Source organism: Sinohyriopsis cumingii, chromosome 15, assembly GCF_028554795.1.
Source record: "Sinohyriopsis cumingii isolate HCF-2022 chromosome 15, ASM2855479v2, whole genome shotgun sequence".
NCBI lineage: Eukaryota > Metazoa > Mollusca > Bivalvia > Unionida > Unionidae > Sinohyriopsis > Sinohyriopsis cumingii.
In genome coordinates this window covers 132683259-132702944 of record NC_142975.1, presented here as the reverse complement: position 1 = coordinate 132702944, position 19686 = coordinate 132683259, and the positions used below count along the sequence as shown (strand labels likewise).

At 35.6% G+C, this 19686-nt stretch overlaps 1 protein-coding gene across 2 annotated transcripts in view; it reads right to left on the bottom strand.

The window, feature by feature from the left end:
- LOC149782797 (CD109 antigen-like) overlaps positions 1-19686 on the bottom strand; it is a 642407-nt gene that overhangs the window by 100711 nt on the left and 522010 nt on the right. For both annotated transcript variants that reach the window (XM_089934311.1, XM_089934312.1), the window contains exons 17-18: positions 6155-6361; positions 3461-3610 (exon numbers count right to left, since the gene is read on the bottom strand). In XM_089934311.1, coding sequence (XP_089790437.1) covers positions 3461-3610; positions 6155-6361 — 357 coding nt within the window. The remainder of the gene's footprint in view (positions 1-3460; positions 3611-6154; positions 6362-19686) is intronic.

The following is a 19686-nucleotide window of genomic DNA, read 5'->3' as shown; positions in this document are numbered from 1 at the left end:
TGTGGCTGTTTAAAGTGATGTCTAACACTGGGGCATCATGCCACAGACATGTAGCATGATGTCCCACCCAATCACATTATCCTGACTCCAGGCCATCCAGTCCTAACACTAACCACATAATGCTGAGAGCCTAGCAAGGCAGCTGTTAGTACCATTTTTATAAGTCTTTGGTATGACTTGGCCAGGGTTCGAACCCACAACCTCCCACATCTGGGGCGGATGCTCTAACCACTAGATATAGATTGTTGGCTATAACCTACTTCAACCTTAGATAGAACAAAGGTTTGCATCAAAAGAGTTGGTGGTTGCACAATGAGTTGGGATTATGTTCATGCAAGGTGGACCTTAAGACAGTATTATGGAGAAAGAACTTATATCAGCAGACATCATCCCATAGGAGCAATGATTCTTCTGTAACAAACACCTATTTTGACCTTGCTTAAGACAGATTCAAAAATGAAAACAGTGACTCTCATAGTGAGTTTATGATGCATGGAGTGCTCATGGAGGGGTAGTACCTCTGTTGGTGGTAGCAGTCGTACTTCCTTGGGGGTAGCTAGTCCACCTTTGGTCTCTGCTTTCACCTGTGTCTCCAAGAAGATATAGCATGCGCAGTGGCCATACCAAGGGCAACAGCTTTGACTGGCCAGCTAAACCAGATTGAGGGTAATTAATGGGTCTCAAACCCTCAGTGAGTTAGGGATTGTCACCCTTTGCATGTAAAGACTGGACCTGGCAGACTTCGTGGAGAAACTGCCAGCTAGTCAACAGGCAGGAAGGCGGAACCAACAAAGCAATGTGGAGCGCCAAGAGCACGGCAAGACACGTAGCATGCCTTGGTCATCCAGTCTCCATTCCAGCCGTCTTGACTATGTCTTGCAACTGGACAAAGATGGACCAGGACGAGACAGTGAGGCTGGTGCAGCGCAACTCTCCCTCACATTAATCCAACTCATGTGCAAGTCATTTATGTCATCACCCATGCCCAAGTCCTGTGGCAATGGGTGAGCTGCAATGCGGCAGGTGTGGATGCATTGGTAGCTGTAGTGGTGGACCTGCATGCAGGCGACTCAGGTCATAGGGTCATCTTCCATTGACCTGAAGCAGAAATGGATGTCGGCAGACATCTGAGCGACTAAGCAGACCTCTTCAGGATAGCGTTGCTTACCTCCGTAGCCTGAGGAAGGGGCTGGAAAAGGTGCTACTGATTTCCAAGATGAACCTTAGAATTCAACCTCCCAGATGTTCAAAGGAAATGAAAGTCCCAAAGCGACTCAACATCTCCAGGCTGAAAGTCTGCAGCACTGAGCAAGCTCTGTCTGAAGCTGACAAGCCAGCTAAAAACCACAGACTCTAATACTAACGATATAGAGAAGAACTGTGAAGAAATACAGTCCCTGCTAGTGGAGAAGTATCGTCTCCATCGTGCATACAACATTGACCCCAAGTCCGCTGCAAAGAAAGATGCCTTTGGCAGAGTCCGCCAAGCTGTGCAGAAGAAACTGAGCAAGATGCATGACACATGCCTGAGCCAAAAAGCTGATGATATTCAGTCCTTTGCCGACAGACACGACATGAAGAATTTCTATAGTGCTCTTCGTGATGTTTATGGCCCAGTAACATCAGGAACAGCCCCACTCTTGAGCTCCGATGGCAGCACTCTCATAACCAAGAGGGAGAATATACTGGATCGCTGGGTGGAACACTTTAACAGTGTCCTCGACAGACAATCTTTTATCAACGATGAAGCGATCAACCATCTACCCCAGGTGGAATGGCTGACCCTACAACAGTGCTGGAAACTCATAAGGCCATTGAGCTCCTGTTTAGTGGGAAAGCTCCAGGAGCAGACTCCATCCCAACTGAGATCTACAAGTCTGGTGGGCCTAAGCTAGTGGAAAGACAAACAGAGATGTTCTGTGGGATGTGGAAGCAGAATGCATACTCCATGAATTCAAAAATGTATCCATCATCCACAATTGCAAATGCAAAGGCAATCACCAATCCTGCAACAACCACTGAGGAATCTCTCTACTCTGCATCACAGGCAAGGTCCTTGCCGGGCTATCGCTGAAAAGACTCAAAGAGCACCTTGATCATGGCCTACTGCCAGAAGGTCAGTGTGGCTTCAGAAAGGAGTCAGCAGTCTGTAAATCCATGCCCCAACTGCAACAGACACTTCCAGGCCTGGATTGGACTGATCAGCTATCTTAGGACCTACCCCCAGTGAATTGATGACATTGAATGGTCCTCATCAACACTGATGGCCAAACATCAGAAAGTTTATTTGCAAATTTTATGGCAGAACACAATGTACTATTCCTCACTGCAGAACATTTACCAAACTAGTTACAGTTATGTCAGACTCCGAGACTGCAAAGAAATGTTCACTCCAGCATACCCATCCCCCTACCCTGCAAATGAAAGTTTAAATTGTGTGTAGGAGTCACAAGTTTACTGTCATAATTGAGAATGCATATTATGGCAAAAAATGCACTCATTTGTTTTCAGTCCCCTTAAAACACATAATAGTTTTTTACAGGTTTAGAAGCCAATCTACTAATCAAAATTTTGAAATCTACTGATTTAATATCCTTGTTTTGTCACATGTATGCTCAAGACTGGTGCTGTGAGTTTCATCAAGACATTCAATATTTGACTATTGGATCAACCTAGAAGAAAATGGGCATCAGACTAAGCCAGCGATTATGCCAAGTTGATAACTAGACTGGTATGTAATGCACGAAGTCCCTAAATATCCAAATATACTGTACTATCAGTTGCTATACACCCTGAAACCTTGAACTTCAAGACTATAAAAACATTTTTGCACCCAAATTTGGACTCGCATGCAAATTCTTATATCTAGTTTGATTTTTGCTGAATAGGACATCAACAGTTTTAGCTTAATCTGAATCTGAGAATGCTTTTTACAGTTTTGCAGCCAGACTAACTACTTGCAGGTACCTCTTGTCCTGGATTTCAAGACGATATGATGACCACAAAAAATGTTATCAGGAGCATGGTGAAAGATTGTATTTTGATGTGTAAGTTTAGCTTTTCTGCTTACATAGTTAAGACAGGTACTTCTAGTGTATCAGTGGACAAACTTCTGACATACAAAGTAATAATTTACTAAAGATTTAGCTGAATTAGGCAATGTAAATGGAGGGTCAGTGGTTCTTTCCGGGGATTTCCCTGGTTCTTCCTCCACCATTAATACTTGCCACCATGTATAGCCTATCGTGTGCTGAAAAATGGCGTTAAACCCTACAACAACAACAAAAAAAGCAATGTAAATGGAGGGTCTGTAACTTTGAGAAACTTAAACACTACCTTATAATTGTTGCTGTTGCTACCTAGATTTGCTGCCATTGACAGAAAAATGATACCGATATCTCCTTATGTACTGGCAATTAAAAGAACCACTTGAATATCAGGAAAATATTGCATGTCTTACCATTTGCTCCGTGATGTCATTAGCTTTTGCCAGAAGAAGTGTGCTCACATCCACTCCAACAATACCCACGTAAGAGTAAGGAGCAGCCCTTACTGTCACCAAAACATTTTTTCCAGGCCTTATTTCATTAACATCAGTTGAGAGGCTCACCTAAAAAATACACAACAGACATCACTAAATTACAGGATTGCTTGTGATAAAGCGATACTCAAAAAAACAATATATATAGGGATTAAAACAGTAACTCATTAAAAAACAGTGTTTAATGGAATCAGGTAAAATGTCATAATTTTCTATCAATATCTGCTACTTGATCAATGATTGATTAATAATTGATGAATTTGTGGTATATGATGTCTTGCCAAAACAAGAAGCATTTATCAAGTAAGCTTAAGTCCGCAGCAGGTGAAACGGAAATGAAATGAATTTTTATCAATATCAATCATGTAAATGTAATTGATCAATTGGTCATTTCACTCATTCACCAATGCTTAACCAAATGAAAACGACCAGCAATGCTCAGAATACAGCTAATTACAATAATTACATTACCGCCATCATTTATCCATGTTTCTGATGTTAAAATACAACAGCTTTTCTCTCTATCCAAATGTACAAATGAAAATTATCATTTTTCTTGAATATGATGTCTGGAAAATTAATATATGCCCAGAACATTCCATGCCCATTGGAAGCGGGCTCACTCAACAAAGTTGCAACATATCCTTGATTGCAATTTAGAATACTATTTTGAGTTCTGATATTCATTTTTCTTTTCGACTGAATATAATACCATTGGATAAAAGTGTGAATAAAAGACAAGTAGTGTTAGACATACGTTTCCCATTGAGTTATCTCTGTTAATAAGTCAGTTATCTCTGTTAATATGAGTGAAATCTTGTTTTATGCATATTTACATGCAAGGTCAAACAATAGTAATGGTACACAGAAGTTAGCCCCAGTGCTGAAAATTGTATTGCCTCTACATAGGAACAATCTGGGTCTTAATGCATTGAAAGTAAATTGATGTTGGCCATCCTCTACACTAGCTATAACCACCAGACATTGGTTAGAGTGGCAAGAATACAGCGATCTCTTGGAGCAGTAAAAACCCTCAGATTTGGTTACCTGCTGGTCACTAGCCATCTCAGTCAGTACAAAGATAAAAAAGTTTGGCTGTACATGTAATTAGACTAATCAAATTAGTATCAATCATCTGTTTTGAGAATGCCTAAAACATCCCTAAGTTGATGAACTTACAGCTAGAACTTTTTACTGTTAGCATAAAATAATGTACATTGTGTCCAGAAAGTTTATAAACTACTGAAAATTATTACAAGTCTACAATAATGACAGGGGTTGACGGCAGGGGAGGTAGTCTATGTATTTTCATTGTATAACAAAACAAATAAAACAATTCTTCATTTACTCATTAATGCAATTAGCTGTACTGTACACCGTGAATTTTTTAATTATAACACTTGAGTCAAGTCAGTTACCGCCACATTTGCCACAGTCATACATCACTACCGGTAAGTCCAAAAAAGATATTACGGTACCAGAATATTAGAGTTGCAATGAATCATCGATATGCATCAACGATGCAATACTTTCTTTAATGATATATGCACTGATATCTGTACTATTGCTGAAATATCCCAAAAAAATGTACCAACAAGTGTGACTATACACTGATGTAGTAGTACTGGTAGAGGATTCATTAAAATTAAGAAAAGAAAATTTAAAAGCTTTATGTCTTGTTAATAAAAAATAAAAGACTTTGGCGCTGTTCTTGTTTTATTATTACCCATCTGCTACATATTTATTATTAGTTGACATTAATACTGTACTTGGCAAGATAAATTATACTGTACTTGGCAAACTAAATTATACTGTACTTGACAAGATAAATTATACTGTACTTTGCAAGATAAATTATACTGTACTTGGCAAGATAAATTATACTGTACTTGGCAAGATAAATTAAAAGTGTCAGTGACAAAATAACCAAATAACTTTTAGTTGAATATGGTTATTAAAAATGAAAAGTTGATCACTATGCTGAACATTTGTATTTCTTATTAGAAATTGAGGTATGAAACATCATTGTTTGATATAATGCCAATACAAAAAACTAAATTCTTACACCAAAACTCTTTGCTAATACCAACATGGATGAAATCTTATGCATGAACTCCTTTACAGACAAAATCATTTTTCCTTTCTGCTAAGCAAATACAAGGCAGTTTCATTGTGCATTTATCTATTACTATTTGGTATATTTCTAATGAAGGTTGCTTGGGATTGGCTTGTAATATCTTTCATCATAACATTTGCACACAGATGTCAAAGTAGAGTGTATCTCCCTATCTTTAAAAAAAAAAATCGTTTAACAAGATTTCAACTGCCCCACTATTGGCAATTTTAAACTTATCCTCCTTGTTTTGAAAAACTTGACGAGTCTGTGCATAATTGTGACAAAACTGATTCTGATCTTAGAAGGGGAAGAGTCAAATCCACAGCCAAAATCTTCATTACTTTACATCATTGAAAATATTAGTACTTCCTTAAATTTTTGCTAATGCCTTATATATGGTCTAAGATAAATTGTCATGATGTCAGAGCCACAGAAGCAGGTTAGTGCCCCATTTGTTGCATATGTTGAATATATTTTTATCATCTATAATTACTTACTTGATTCATAAAGTCCCAGGAGACATCAAAAGAGAGACTGGCTGCAAGAAGTTCACTTGAATTTGTATTTGATACTTCCACATACACAATAAGCATTGATGTTGGCATCATATGATAATCAAGATCCACATTTACAATCTGGTTCTTGGTTTTTGTTACAGAACTGGTCTGAACATTTATTTCTCTCATTCTGGACTGGTCCAAGATCTGCAAAAAGAAAGATTTTTAAAAACACAAGTACCTTCACAAACTTGAAAATTCAAGTTAGTCTAGTAAACAGGTTAATATGGGGAAAAAGTGTTGGTTACATTTGGTCATTGGTAATTGTTGATAGAGTTAAATGATGGGCAGGCAGTGTAAAATGCAGGGGTTAAAATCTTTGTTAGCCCTAATCTTGTACATAGGAATGCATCTGAATGCACCCTAGGAACATTTCATTCCATATTTTTGAAAAAAACTTAGCATGAATCTTGCAGTTTTCAGATGGTTGGTTAGTTGGTTGGTGGCACATATGGTCTTAATGCCATGTTTAACACAATAATTGATATATCAGGAATAAGGAGCAAAGTGTCTTTCCCAAGAACACAATGAACTTGCCTACTGAGCTGACCTTGGGATGTATTGAAAAATGAAGTGAATTATTTTTGGGTCATAATGGATTTTGTAAATAATTATCTATCTTTATAAATAATAATGGCTTGTTTTATTATATTTTATAACTGGCTGTGGTTTTAGAAAGAAAACCTAACAGTTAATTAAACTAAAAAAAAATATGTAATAAAGACAAAAATCAGGACATTGCCATTTCAAAGGAAGACTATCAAGTACATAGCAATCATGAGTGTCAACAAATGCTGGTAGCTCGATTCTTTGTCACATATTTGTACAGAAATTGCCACCTACAATACCAGGATTTTGAAAACATTCATTTAAAAGTTTTATAATACATCACCATATTTGATCAGAGATGATTCATCCAATTAAGATTAGCATCTTCTTTCATTCAAAACAGATCTATTTATGTATCTATGTATGTATCATCTATCTAAGCTTACAAGATATGTGCTTTTTTTCCAATTCAGCATTACTGAAAGCACTTATCCAACACACAACTCAATCTACATCAAAGACAATTATAAATGTTCAGCTGGTTTCATTTCATGCAAAATTGATCATGTGGTAATAATTCAGCAAGAAACCATGTAACTGATTTTTGACTAAATAAAAAAAATAAAAAAGTGGTTGTGACAAATTAACAAAGTATGGTTTTGGGGCAAACGGTATGAAATAAAGACATACCAATAATAACACAAGTGGACATCAAACACTTTGCTTACAGTTTATCTAAATACAGCACATAAGAACACACAATGGACATAAAATGAAATAACAACACAGCACACATATTGTTGTAGGTATTTAACCCTTATTTAAAGTAAGTATGCTTCCTTCAATTCTTTCAGAAATTAATTTCTATTCTGAAACAAACACTTTCAGCACATTATTATAAAGCAGGCTTACTGAATCTCTGATCCAGGACTTGCCTCATAAAACAAAGTATAATATTCTTCAGGTGTTTATTTCTGCTGTTCATTTCAGTTTGTTTATTATTATAAAAGTTAGGCTTATAAGAGTATCTTGTTTTACCCTCCCAGTTTTGCAACCCCAAATGAACTTGAAAAAAAAAATGTATTCAGTTCATTTTCTATACAAGGTGGAGGACTTCATAGAGCAGCAAAAAGATGAATAAATTTTTGGTAAAATCAAGGATTTTATCAAAGTGAATTTTCCAATTGGGGACAAATTTCTTCGATTCCAACAGACAAGCAATTTCATTACATTTTCTAAAAGTTAATCGAGCATGTCACAGAATTTATGGTCTTAGCATCATAATGATTTGTACAAAATATAAATAAAATCCATCAATGGGGTTTAGAAAAAAGTAAATGTAAAAACTTTAACCAAATATTAACACAAATGTTCTCATTGGCCATATGACCCCAAGATAAAGAGGTGATATAGCGTGCATGTACTATAATCGCTTGTCTAAGTTTTTATGATGATTAGTGACAAGATTGAAAAGGAACTATCAAATGCTTTGGGAACTGTAAGCAAACGGGAAAAATGTACCTAAAATGAAAATGCAAAATTTCTGTGATTGTCACCCTGATCCCATGGTAAAAGGGATGAACAAGCATGTCAAAGAATGATTTGCCAGTGATTGTCACCCTGATCCCATGGTAAAAGGGATGAACAAGCATGTCAAAGAATGATTTGCCAGTGATTGTCACCCTGATCCCATGGTAAAAGGGATGAACAAGCATGTCAAAGAATGATTTGCCAGTGACTGTCACCCTGATCCCATGGTAAAAGGGATGAATAAGCATGTCAAAGAATGATTTGCCAGTGATTGTCACCCTGATCCCATGGTAAAAGGGATGAACAAGCATGTCAAAGAATGATTTGCCAGTGCTTCATAATGATCAATGACAAGTATAACGAGAATCTATCAAGGTGATTTGGAAAATAAGCAATCAAAAAGAACTTTAACCATAATGCAAATTTTCTGTGACCATGACTCAGACTCCAAGGTAAAAGGGCTCGTGAGCATGTTGTAAAATTATTTAGCTCTACTTCATAATGATTTATGCTAGGTATGATGGGAATCAATTAAGGGTTTAGGAAATATACACAAATTAAAAACTTAAACCAAAAACTGTAACAAATTGTTGATGCTAACACCCCAGCTGTGGCAAAAATGCTGTGTCTTGCTTCCCACTAAAGTTAGCTCAACAAAGATATAAAATCCTTAAATTATATGGTCAAATTTGTGGAATAGACCAAAATTGTCACAAATTCTGCAAGTGATTATGGACTGTGTGAAATCCATGGTAGGGGATAAGGACAGAGTTTTAATGTGTCTGTTGTGAAATGAATGATTTTTAATGACGTTCTTTTTTATCACTGTGAGGTAAATTAGTCAAGAGGAGGTGAATTGGTTCCAGTTCTGGAGAAAATGACATGGGTTGAGATGTTGCAGAAAAAACCTTTGTATTTGCCGAAGTATTTGTCATAAGTTGAAACTTTGCAAACTTTATTAAGAAAAGTAGAAAAAGTTGTGAAACTCTGGATGAACATGAATTCATTTTTGGCAGCAACATAAACCAAAATTCCTTATTGGCTATGTTAATAATTTGGGGCATGTATCCATGCAAAGTGTCATGTTTTACAAATATATTATGCCATAAACTTAGTCAAGTTGAGATCATGAATCCAAAAGTAGTAGGAAGTACTTTCTCATAAAAAGGTCCAAAGGATTTGTAATTGGAGGTCTTGAGAGGCGATTCTAACATAGTGGGAAAATACAGCAAGACACTGTATCTTAGTTTCATATAATTTTTCTTTGATAGAAGTCTGAAGATAACTGTCTGATTTTATGTATCTTACTTCTATACAATTTTTCTTTGATAGGAGTCTGAAGAAAATTGCTTTAATTCATTCGTTCTGAATGTTAGATGACTTTTTAAGAATTTCATATATTATTTTCTTGATAGGAGTCTTGAGATAATTGTTTGAATTTATCATGTATATGTCATGTGCATCATGTATGCTAGGAAATGATATTGTTATGATCTGTCGGAAGTGATGACACTGAATTGTTAGTTAGCAAGTGTTGTTGTTAAGATAATAAGTGAATTTCATTAATTCATTTGTATAAAAAAGATGTGAATTCTATTAAATTATGAATCAGTGTATTAGCATTGAGCAACGTACATGTGTCTGACATTAGTCAACATACAGATTAATAGTTCATCTGGCAGGGGCCTAATTGTTTATTAAGTGAGGCTAGACTGTGCTAGAGATGTGTAATGTTAAATAGTCTGCAAGAGAATTCATCTTCCTTTACTATGTTCTGTTTATGGAAGGAACTGATCTAGAATCTATTTGGAAGCTGGATGCATTAATGGAAAACATTAAAAGTTCACACACTATATAATGAAGAGGTATGTACACAAATTACTTTATGGTATGCAAAGGTTGTGACCTGGCACCATATTAGCAACTAGTGTGTGTTTGAATTATGACATGACAATATCTGATGCAACAAGAGGATATGATGTTCTATCTAAGTAGTAAGGACCTACCGGTAATACAATATTTAGCTTGCATATTTATCTTACTAAACAAGAAGATAGCTCCACACCAGGTCTAGGATTTTGGACTTCCCCCATGACGAACCAGCACATGTTCTTTACTTTAATTTTAATAACAGATTTTTTCTGTTTACAATTTATAATTGTCTCAAAATGAACTTGTGACCTACATGCTGGTTCTTCTTTTGTTTATTATTTTTATATAATCTTTTGTAAGGATGCAAATTTCTGTCAATCTATAACAAGCACATTAATTTGGGCCAGAGAACAATTAATTAGATATATGGGGACAGGTGCTTGTTAAAATCGCTATACTGCAATTATTTCTAATGTCTGTGTCAGGAGAGGAAGTAATTCTTAATTAAGCCTTCCCTTACTTAACCATTAGACAACTTGAAAAGGGAAGATTACCTTTGATTCTATACTGGAACTGTCAGATTTGAAGTTTTCCAGATGTGTTGTTTGGAATTTTATAAGTCATGCTGACCACAATTTTGGTGCCGAGTTATAAAAGGTGGTAAATATGTTTAATCCTGATTAGTTAGACTAAATAAGGGGCGTGGATCCCACACAAAAATTTCTTGGGTTAAATTGCCCTCATCGAAAGAAATCTAGTCAGTCTGCAATTTTCCTGCAAGAGTGAAAATCATAAGGGACTCCGAGACTGAATTAGGAAGAAATTCTCTTGTAAAACATTGGTCAAAAGGACCGGATGTCTGGAAAGTCAACGGACACAATTCTGGTGGTATAAGCGAACAAAGCTTGAAGCACGAGGTATTTGCATCAATTTCATGTAATTTGTTGTTACCAATATTACGACTTGCATGAATTTATTTGCTTATATTTGCATGAATTTGTTTAAATTTCGAAGATTAACTTTCTTGATATGAATATAACTGTGTTTGAGTTCATCTGAATTTGTACAATAATCTTTTTTATATAAGTTTGACGAATTGGTTGAAGTTGTCATCTTGTTTGGATAGGAACTGGGTATTTGATGATTTCATGCATTACTTTAGCTGATATGAGTTACGAGAATCCAATTGTATTCCGTTTGAATTCACTGATCTTAGATGATTTCATGTATGATAAAGACCTGAATGTGTGTATTCACTTAAAATAGCCTAGATGAGGCATTTAATGAATTTCATTCATTCATGTAATTGAGATGAGAATGGAACTGTTATGTCTCGTGTGCTGTTAATGCGAGTCAGGATCGAATAGTCATTAGGAAGTACATTAATCTTATGAAACTAGTTTTGTTTATGGTCTGCCATGTTTAGCTGACCAGATAGCCTTGGTATCTGTCTTAATTCTGAATGAACGATATCTGACCATAACGAGAAGGGAGTAATGATCGATTCCCAGTATAATAACTGACAGAAAATTTAGGTTGCTTTTCTGTTTATTTTAAAAGGGGAAATAGCTCCATTGACATATACAGTGATGTAGCCATGTACCTACTGATACAAGTATCTACATGCTTACGTATCCACCTACCCACACAAAGTTTAAGGGCCAGAAAGAGGCGAGACAGTAGGGAGGTTGGAGGAGAAAAACAAAAGAGTGGAAGGACCGAGAGGAACAACTACTGTGATGCTGGAGTGAACCAGAATGCACAGGTTAGGAAGCTGTACAAGGCAATGACTTCAATTGTTCACTCAATTCTATGATGAACCAATTCTATCATTGAAACAGATCTGTTATTTATATAAATATATTTGTGTTTGAAATTCGGTGCAAGATTTATTTAAAAAAGAAGTTTATCTTCCTAATGTAATGTGTTATCACAATAGTTTATATAATTGATTAAATTGTGGTTTTCGTATATGGGGGCTTGTGTTGTTCTGTTCTATACATCTGTTCAGATCTCTATTTATTCCACCTATAAGTTCCACCCTTTATATTAATATTTAGTTCATCAGGGCAATAATCTCCTAGATAACGAGATCTGAATAAAGCGGACATCTTGTATGAAGGTACAAGCCACCAATTAACCCACCCCCACAAGGTGGGCTACATCTTGTTTACTTGAAAATAAATGTATTCTTGCTTTTAACATCTTTAATGGAATCATTCTTATTGTCATGTTCAGTATTTCATTTTGGGTGGAATTATTTATTCAAATTACTATTCAATGAAAATATGAAGTGCTTCTCAATGATAATCTTGGACAGAAACATTAACTTGGAATTATGGTGAATTTAGACAAGGGCATCTTGTGTTATCTTATTGCAATTAATCAAAAGTCTCTTAGCACATCTCCATGTCACCTGCTACTAAAGGCACATCTCCATGTCACCTGCTACTAAAGGCACATCTCCATGTCACAGACTACTAAAGGTACATCAACATGTCACAGGCTACTAAAGGCACATCAATATGTCACAGGCTACTAAACACACATCTCCATGTCACAGGCTACTAAAGGCACATCTCCATGTCACACTGGCCCTGAATTCTATTGTATAACTTGGACCTCCTTTCATTTCATCCATTAATTTCATTTTTTTTTCACTTGATCTGGGCAATAGCACTAAGGTTGATCATTCTTTTGATAATAATAACCATCAAAACCACCCACATAAAGTTTCCTGAGTTCAAATAAAAAAAAATGTTCTGCCTCACACATTGTTGATGCACTTGACAGGAAAGTGTTCCACACTGCTGAGTATGTACTCTAGTTGAGGTTCACTCTTCAGGAGGTATGTAGGAGCCAGGTACAGTGTTGATGTTCTGAATTTTGCTGGCAGGTTTTCATTCCACACATTGTACTATGTATACAGAACATACTGACTGATATAATATTTTCAGTCACTCAAAGAAAAAAAATGTCCGGGCTCAAGGAAACAGTAATAATATAACCTAAACACATTCATGTATGTCAGCAACTATCATGTTCAACTTTGTGATACTAGGCAGTCTGATTAAAAACAAATCTAATGTTGGTGTTGTTGTAGGGTTTAATGCCATTTTTCAGCACAAGATAGGCTATACATGGTGGCCAGTATAAATGGTGGAGGAAGAACCCGGGAAAACCCTGGAAAGAACCACTGACCCACGAGAAGCTAATGGCAAGTTTTCTCACATACCCACATTGGCCAAACCAAGACTCGAACCCATGCAGACAGAGTTCAGATGGCAGTGATCCATAATGGTGAGCACTTTAGACCAATTGGCCAGTCAGGGCCCCAAATCAAGATCTAATTATAGTAGTATATCTGATGAGCAGTGACAAGAAGTCATCTTCTGTTGACCTTTAAATTAACAAAACAAATTACAGCTTTCATATTTCTGAAAGTGAAAAAAAAACCATGATTAAGAACAAATGACATCTAATGATATTGCTTTGGGAATTCCAAGTGTCACCTAAACTTTTATCAGTGCCTGTCATATCCCCATTATATTGCAGATCTTGATTTTAATCTGACTCTGGTCCAGGATTCATTCCCAGATGTAGTAACTCAAACAAGGGAAAGTAGTTTCTTCAGCTTACTTCATCATGTATTATGTCACGTTTGCCTGCCCATGATTATGTAAGTCAGGAACAAAGGAATGGGTTAACGCCATGAGTATGTCGACCCTGCAATGTCGTGGCGATTCATGTTTGTACAAGTGTTCTCTTCGTTAGGTGTGAAAACTAACATGTAGACGTTAGAAGCTTTGCTCTAGAACAAAGGACCCTCGATGATGTTGTAAATCTCCCTGCGTTGACAGATGGCCTGAGGCTCGTTTGTTAAGCTGGACCGACTGGGGTAGAATTGATATCCAATCAGAACTGAGAAAAGGTGGGGCCATCAATTCGAACTAGAATTTAACAGTCATTTGGGCTGGGAATGAATTAGTGATTGTAAGCCATCGTACTGGTCAAGAGAAATACTCACTCCGGGAGCCACTCATGATTTGGCTGGAAAAACCTTGGTACATTTCAGGGACAGAAAGCTTCGTAAAGGTCAGGGAGTTATTTGCTCGATTGTTGCAGAATGTTACGGCATTGTAATTGCAATTATGTGCAGTATGTATATTTACTTACTAGAATCGTGAGTACGTAGAATTACCTTTGTATTGTTTAATTTACATGTGTACTTGAGAAATGAGCTATGATTATGTAGATTGCTTGCTCGTCAGAATTAATATTGTAATTTGCTATTTAGTTACTTCGTGGTAAACTAGTGTATTTATTTATGTGATATTCTAGATTTTGCAATTGTTGAATTAAATATTAAATCTTAACTTTGGAACTGGTTGTGGTGTGTAAATTTAAATAATATGGATATTTGAATATTTGCGTACACTTGTGGGAGTGTAATGTACAGAAATGTGTCAGATTGTTGTGATATTGTTGAGAATAATGAGATTAAGAATATATATATATATATATATATATATATATATATATATATATATATATATATATATATATATATATATATATATATATATATATATATATATATATATATATTGATGTGATGCAATTTAGTGATTTCTGTATGATAAGTAGGATACCGCTCTTATTGCATCGTTGTTTCTATAAGAACGTGTGGGTTTTTTTATGTGCACGAATGCATGACCAAAGATGTAGATAGCCTTGATTTGATGAATGATTGACAGTTGATGTAGTGTGAGGCGAGATGGCTAACACAAATGCTAATGTCCTTGTGTTTTTCGTAGGAAGCTTTTGGGGACAGAACTACCGGGTAGTCAAGTCCCTAGTCTCAGAGAGACAGGATAGAACAAGGCAGTAGGCCAAGAACAAACCTAGTTGCTGGAGAAAGAGAGCGAGAAGGAGGAGGAGAAAAGGAGACAAAAGGGGAAGAGGATAGGAAGAATCGGAGTACGGAGAATGCCAGAAGGAGGAAAGGAATTGGTGGAGTAAACACAGATGAGTAGAAACCAAGTACAGGGGAAAGCCATCTCACACTATAATCACGTGATGAAATAGGTTGTTACATGGTCAAGAGGAAGAAGACTGGTTGAGAAATTAATATCGTTTAATTTGTATTAAATTGTTATTCTTTTGAATTTAACCTTTGTGTTCTTAATAATTTAACTGTCGGTATTGCTGACTGGGGGCTTGGAGCTTTACTGCTCTCTATCACTAATTTCACTTCCTACCAAACGAGCCAGGGTGGGAATTCCACAGTAATTCAAATAAATATTGGGAGCATCCCACCCCAACGTATAATAGTGGGTCACATAGAACTTCACATATTACATGATTCCTGTGTGCGAGATTTTTTATTTTAAACTGGATGACACAAACTCATGTGATCATTCATCATACTGAACTGTTGTAACATCACTGACATTTGTATGACAGCATGATAAATTTTTGTGACATTCTGCACCTGACAATAATCTCAGCATCCTAGATCGTAAGCATGCAGAATACTTTGGGCTTTTTGGTAGTTGCTTTCATTGTTAGTCGATCACACCAGGTGGTCCAAGTATTTCAATAAATCTAACAGCCAAGATAAATAGCTTCAATGTTTTTGATGTGCTACACTGTTTTTGCATTCTAAAATTTCAGGCAAGACTTAGCTACGAGCTGGACACTTCAAAACACACTGAAATGAAGACAAGTTTTCAACTCTAGTTTTGTTATAAGCAATGTTTTGTGAATACAATGTAGTAAAGTAGCAGTAATTTGTTTCAGCTTGTATGAGCAGCTTAAATATTTTTACAACACAGAGTCAATAAAGTTCTGAAGTAAATAATATAACAATAATAAAACACTGACAGATCTTTAGTTTCGATAAGTATGAAATTTAATCGGCCAGTAAACCTGATGTCAGCTTTATGTTGGTCAATGAAAGGATTACAAATTCATATAACTTTACCTTCGCCTCAACAGAGGTGCCTTACTGTCTATGTAATATTTCATATCTTCAAACATATCATGCACAATTAGTCAATCAATATTATTATTTTTATGTAATTCAGTTACTGTAAAGTGAACATTTGATTTTTATTATTAAAACTTGTCCAATTTATATACAGTGCAACCCCCGCTATAATGTGCCCTGTTATAACGCAAATTCATATATAATGCAGTCTTAGATTGACTTCTGAAATTTTGTATATTCATTAGCACATGAAAATTTTTTTGTTCAAAGTACAAGAAATAGTGCATAAAAAAATTATTGTCATTATGGGGAAGAGATCGCTTATGAATTCGAATTTAATATGATCTTGGTCTGGTTCCTGAAATTCTAAATACATCTATGTGTATTTTTTTTTAAGTACAAGAAATAGTGTGTAAAACGTTTATTATCATTTTGGGGAAGAGTTCATGTAAGAATTTTAATATAATATGATCTTGGCATAGCTTCTGAAATTTAACGATATCACCAGGTTCTTGAAGTGTTATACCAAAATAAACATTATCAGAAATGTTTCTTATTACTGGTCCATGAGTAAAGCCAGTAAGTTGTCTTTGTGATTGTCTTCAATTAATTCTCTAGACAATTGTTGCTCAAACAATAGACGACATGTGTTTCTTCTTTAACTGCATATACAACCAAGCAGCAGACAATGTGGTGGTTGATAGAAGATTATCACAGTTTAATAAACATCAAAAAACAAAAGCCACCAAGATGTTTGTTGGGCTTGGCGGTGTTATTAGACACAATCAGTTGACCAGTAAATAATGTCCGCTTTATCAGCTGGAAATTGAAAGGGCATGAAATTGTACATGCATTCAGCTTAAATTTTTTATATAAGTGACTTGTGACCACTGCAGGTCTACTGCACTTAGTTCTCTGGTTTTACATGAGTATAGTGTTTGTTTATGAACACGTTATTAATTTCCTATTTTCTAACAAAATATTTTACCATTATGGAAAAGCAAGTTCACAAATGCAAGTCATTCTCTGCACTTTGCACAATGATTTAGTATAGTTGTTTTCACACATTTGTTTCGATATCCACAATTTATACTGGCTGCCATGTATCTTGTGTTGAAAAATGGCATTGAACCCTACAACAATAAAAACACCCAAACAAAAAGAGAGTAAGAGTGGAAAATAACCATTCTGAATCTTAAGTTGAATGAAATTTGCCTACAAATGGTAACCCATGACAATATCCTTGGGGTGATGACAATCTGCAATGGAATGAATGTATTCAAATCACATGTAATAAAGTTTAATGTGTCTGTGGTTACAAGGCAAGAGAAGGCCATCACTAAACATAGGTTAATATATTACAAATCAACCAAACGTAGACTTTTATAATGTAATCTGTGGATACACTTCTGACAAGAATATTTACAAATTATTCTGCTTGCAAAAAAAGAGCTTGCAGAATCATCTTAGATGAAAACATACCAAATACAATGAATGATATGTTAACATTAAGCGAATGAATACATGCATACAATTTCAAACAACATGGCCCTATTATATCTCAAGGAACTATTTTTTGCTAGAAAACAAGGCAAGCCTCCCAATTTAAGATCAATTTCAACCATCACCTTTCCATTCCAAACCAAATAAAGAACACTTTAAGAAAAGTTTTCAATATTCAGGGTCACTAATTTGAAACAGAATTCCAAAAGAAATCAGAGAAAGTACAAAGATAAATGCATTTAATTATAACCTAATTCAATGGATGAAAAGTGGAACATGTTCAATTTTACCAATACATTACAACTTAAAGTAAAAATTCACTAACCTTCCATTTTGTTGTCTTGCTACATCTGAGCTGTATATACAAAATGTACCTAGTTGAAGCATGATCATCTAAATTTTCTGTTTATTGTGTCCATATAAATACAGCTTATTATCAATGCTTGTGTGTGTGTGTGTGATACTATGCAGTCATACTTTGAATGAAAATATGAAAATATACATACAATAGAGGGACACAATGAGGATTAGTTCCATTCAGATAACTGTGTTACTCTCTTTAAATAAAGTCATTATTATTATCATTATTCTTATTATTCTTATTATTAAATTAAGTGCAAGTCATCCACAAGGAACTTATCTAGAGATTAAGTTGTTCAGCATAATGCATTTCACTTTCAGTCACAATGACCTTGACCCCAAAATCATGGACCTCCTTATGTGCAAACAATCCAGAAACTTTGGTCTTGGTACATCATAGTTCATATTTAACAGTTACCTTCTTTCATTTACAGCAACTTTGATTTTTGACCTTTTGACCTCAAAGTCTTTCTTACACAAAGTGCATGTCATCATAAAACTGTGCAGGCGCATGGTCGAATATTGAACATTTTGTACAGAAACAATTTCTTATATATTTGTCAGTCAGTGACCTTGATCTCTGACCCCAAAATCTAAAGGCTTTTACTAGAGGCTAGGTGCAAGCCATCCACAAAATTGAGTCCACATCTGCAATATAGAGGTCAAATTACTGTGTAGAAACCAATATATTCTTTCAATCTCAGTGACCATGTCCTTTGACCTTTTGATTCCAAAATAGAAAGTTGTTGTTGAGTTTAATTAAAGTGGTGTGCACACAATTGTGCCTGTGCCACTTTTTTCTGACTGCACCGCAGCCTGCTAGTTGTTCCTGGGGAAGGGAATGGTGCCACCTCCCCCAGGCTTTTATGGGTTCAAGGAACTCTGATAGTTTGGCCTCAATCTGTGGGTCCATAAAGGTCCCTTACAGTTCAATGGTTGGCTGTCATTAGTGGAAGGAGAGCTTGGGAACGGTCCTGGTTGATTCACATCGCTGGTTTCTTGTTGCATTTGCCTGGTGTTTCTTGCGCGTTTTTTTTCTTTCTTTTTCTCCTCCTTCAAAATATTCTAAAAAGGTGGGTGTTCTATGCTGTTTATAGTGGTTGTTAGTAGAAATCATGTATGAAGAGAGATTTTCAAGGTTATTATGGTATTACTAGTTGAGGTGTTTAGGGTGTGCTTCCTACATTATATTATTTATAAGTTTTTAGATACTGCCTCTTTAAGTTATTTATTTATTAATGTTTTTAGAGATTGAATGTTATTTATACTTTATTTAGCAAGAGACTGGAGTCCTAGCCGATTACACGGTTTGTTAAGGACATCTAGGACTGGAGTCCTAGCTGATTACTCGGTTCGTTAAGGACATCTAGGACATCCGATTTTGCAGTTTCCTTAGTTTTTTACAGGTGCTTCGTAAGTGAATTATTTATTAATATCATTATAAAATTGAATGATATGTTATGGGTTTTTATGTGGGGGCTTCTAAATTTATTTAGCTAGTTACTGGGTCTTTTGGTTTTTGTGGGGATATTAATTATATTTTTTTCCTAAGTCCTGCTGAGTCTATGAATTAAAATAGAAAGGCCCTAAATGCAATCCATTCACTAAATTTGCCCTCTTAAAAGCTGAAGGCCACTGCTTATGAAAATGTGTGAGGAGGAATTTT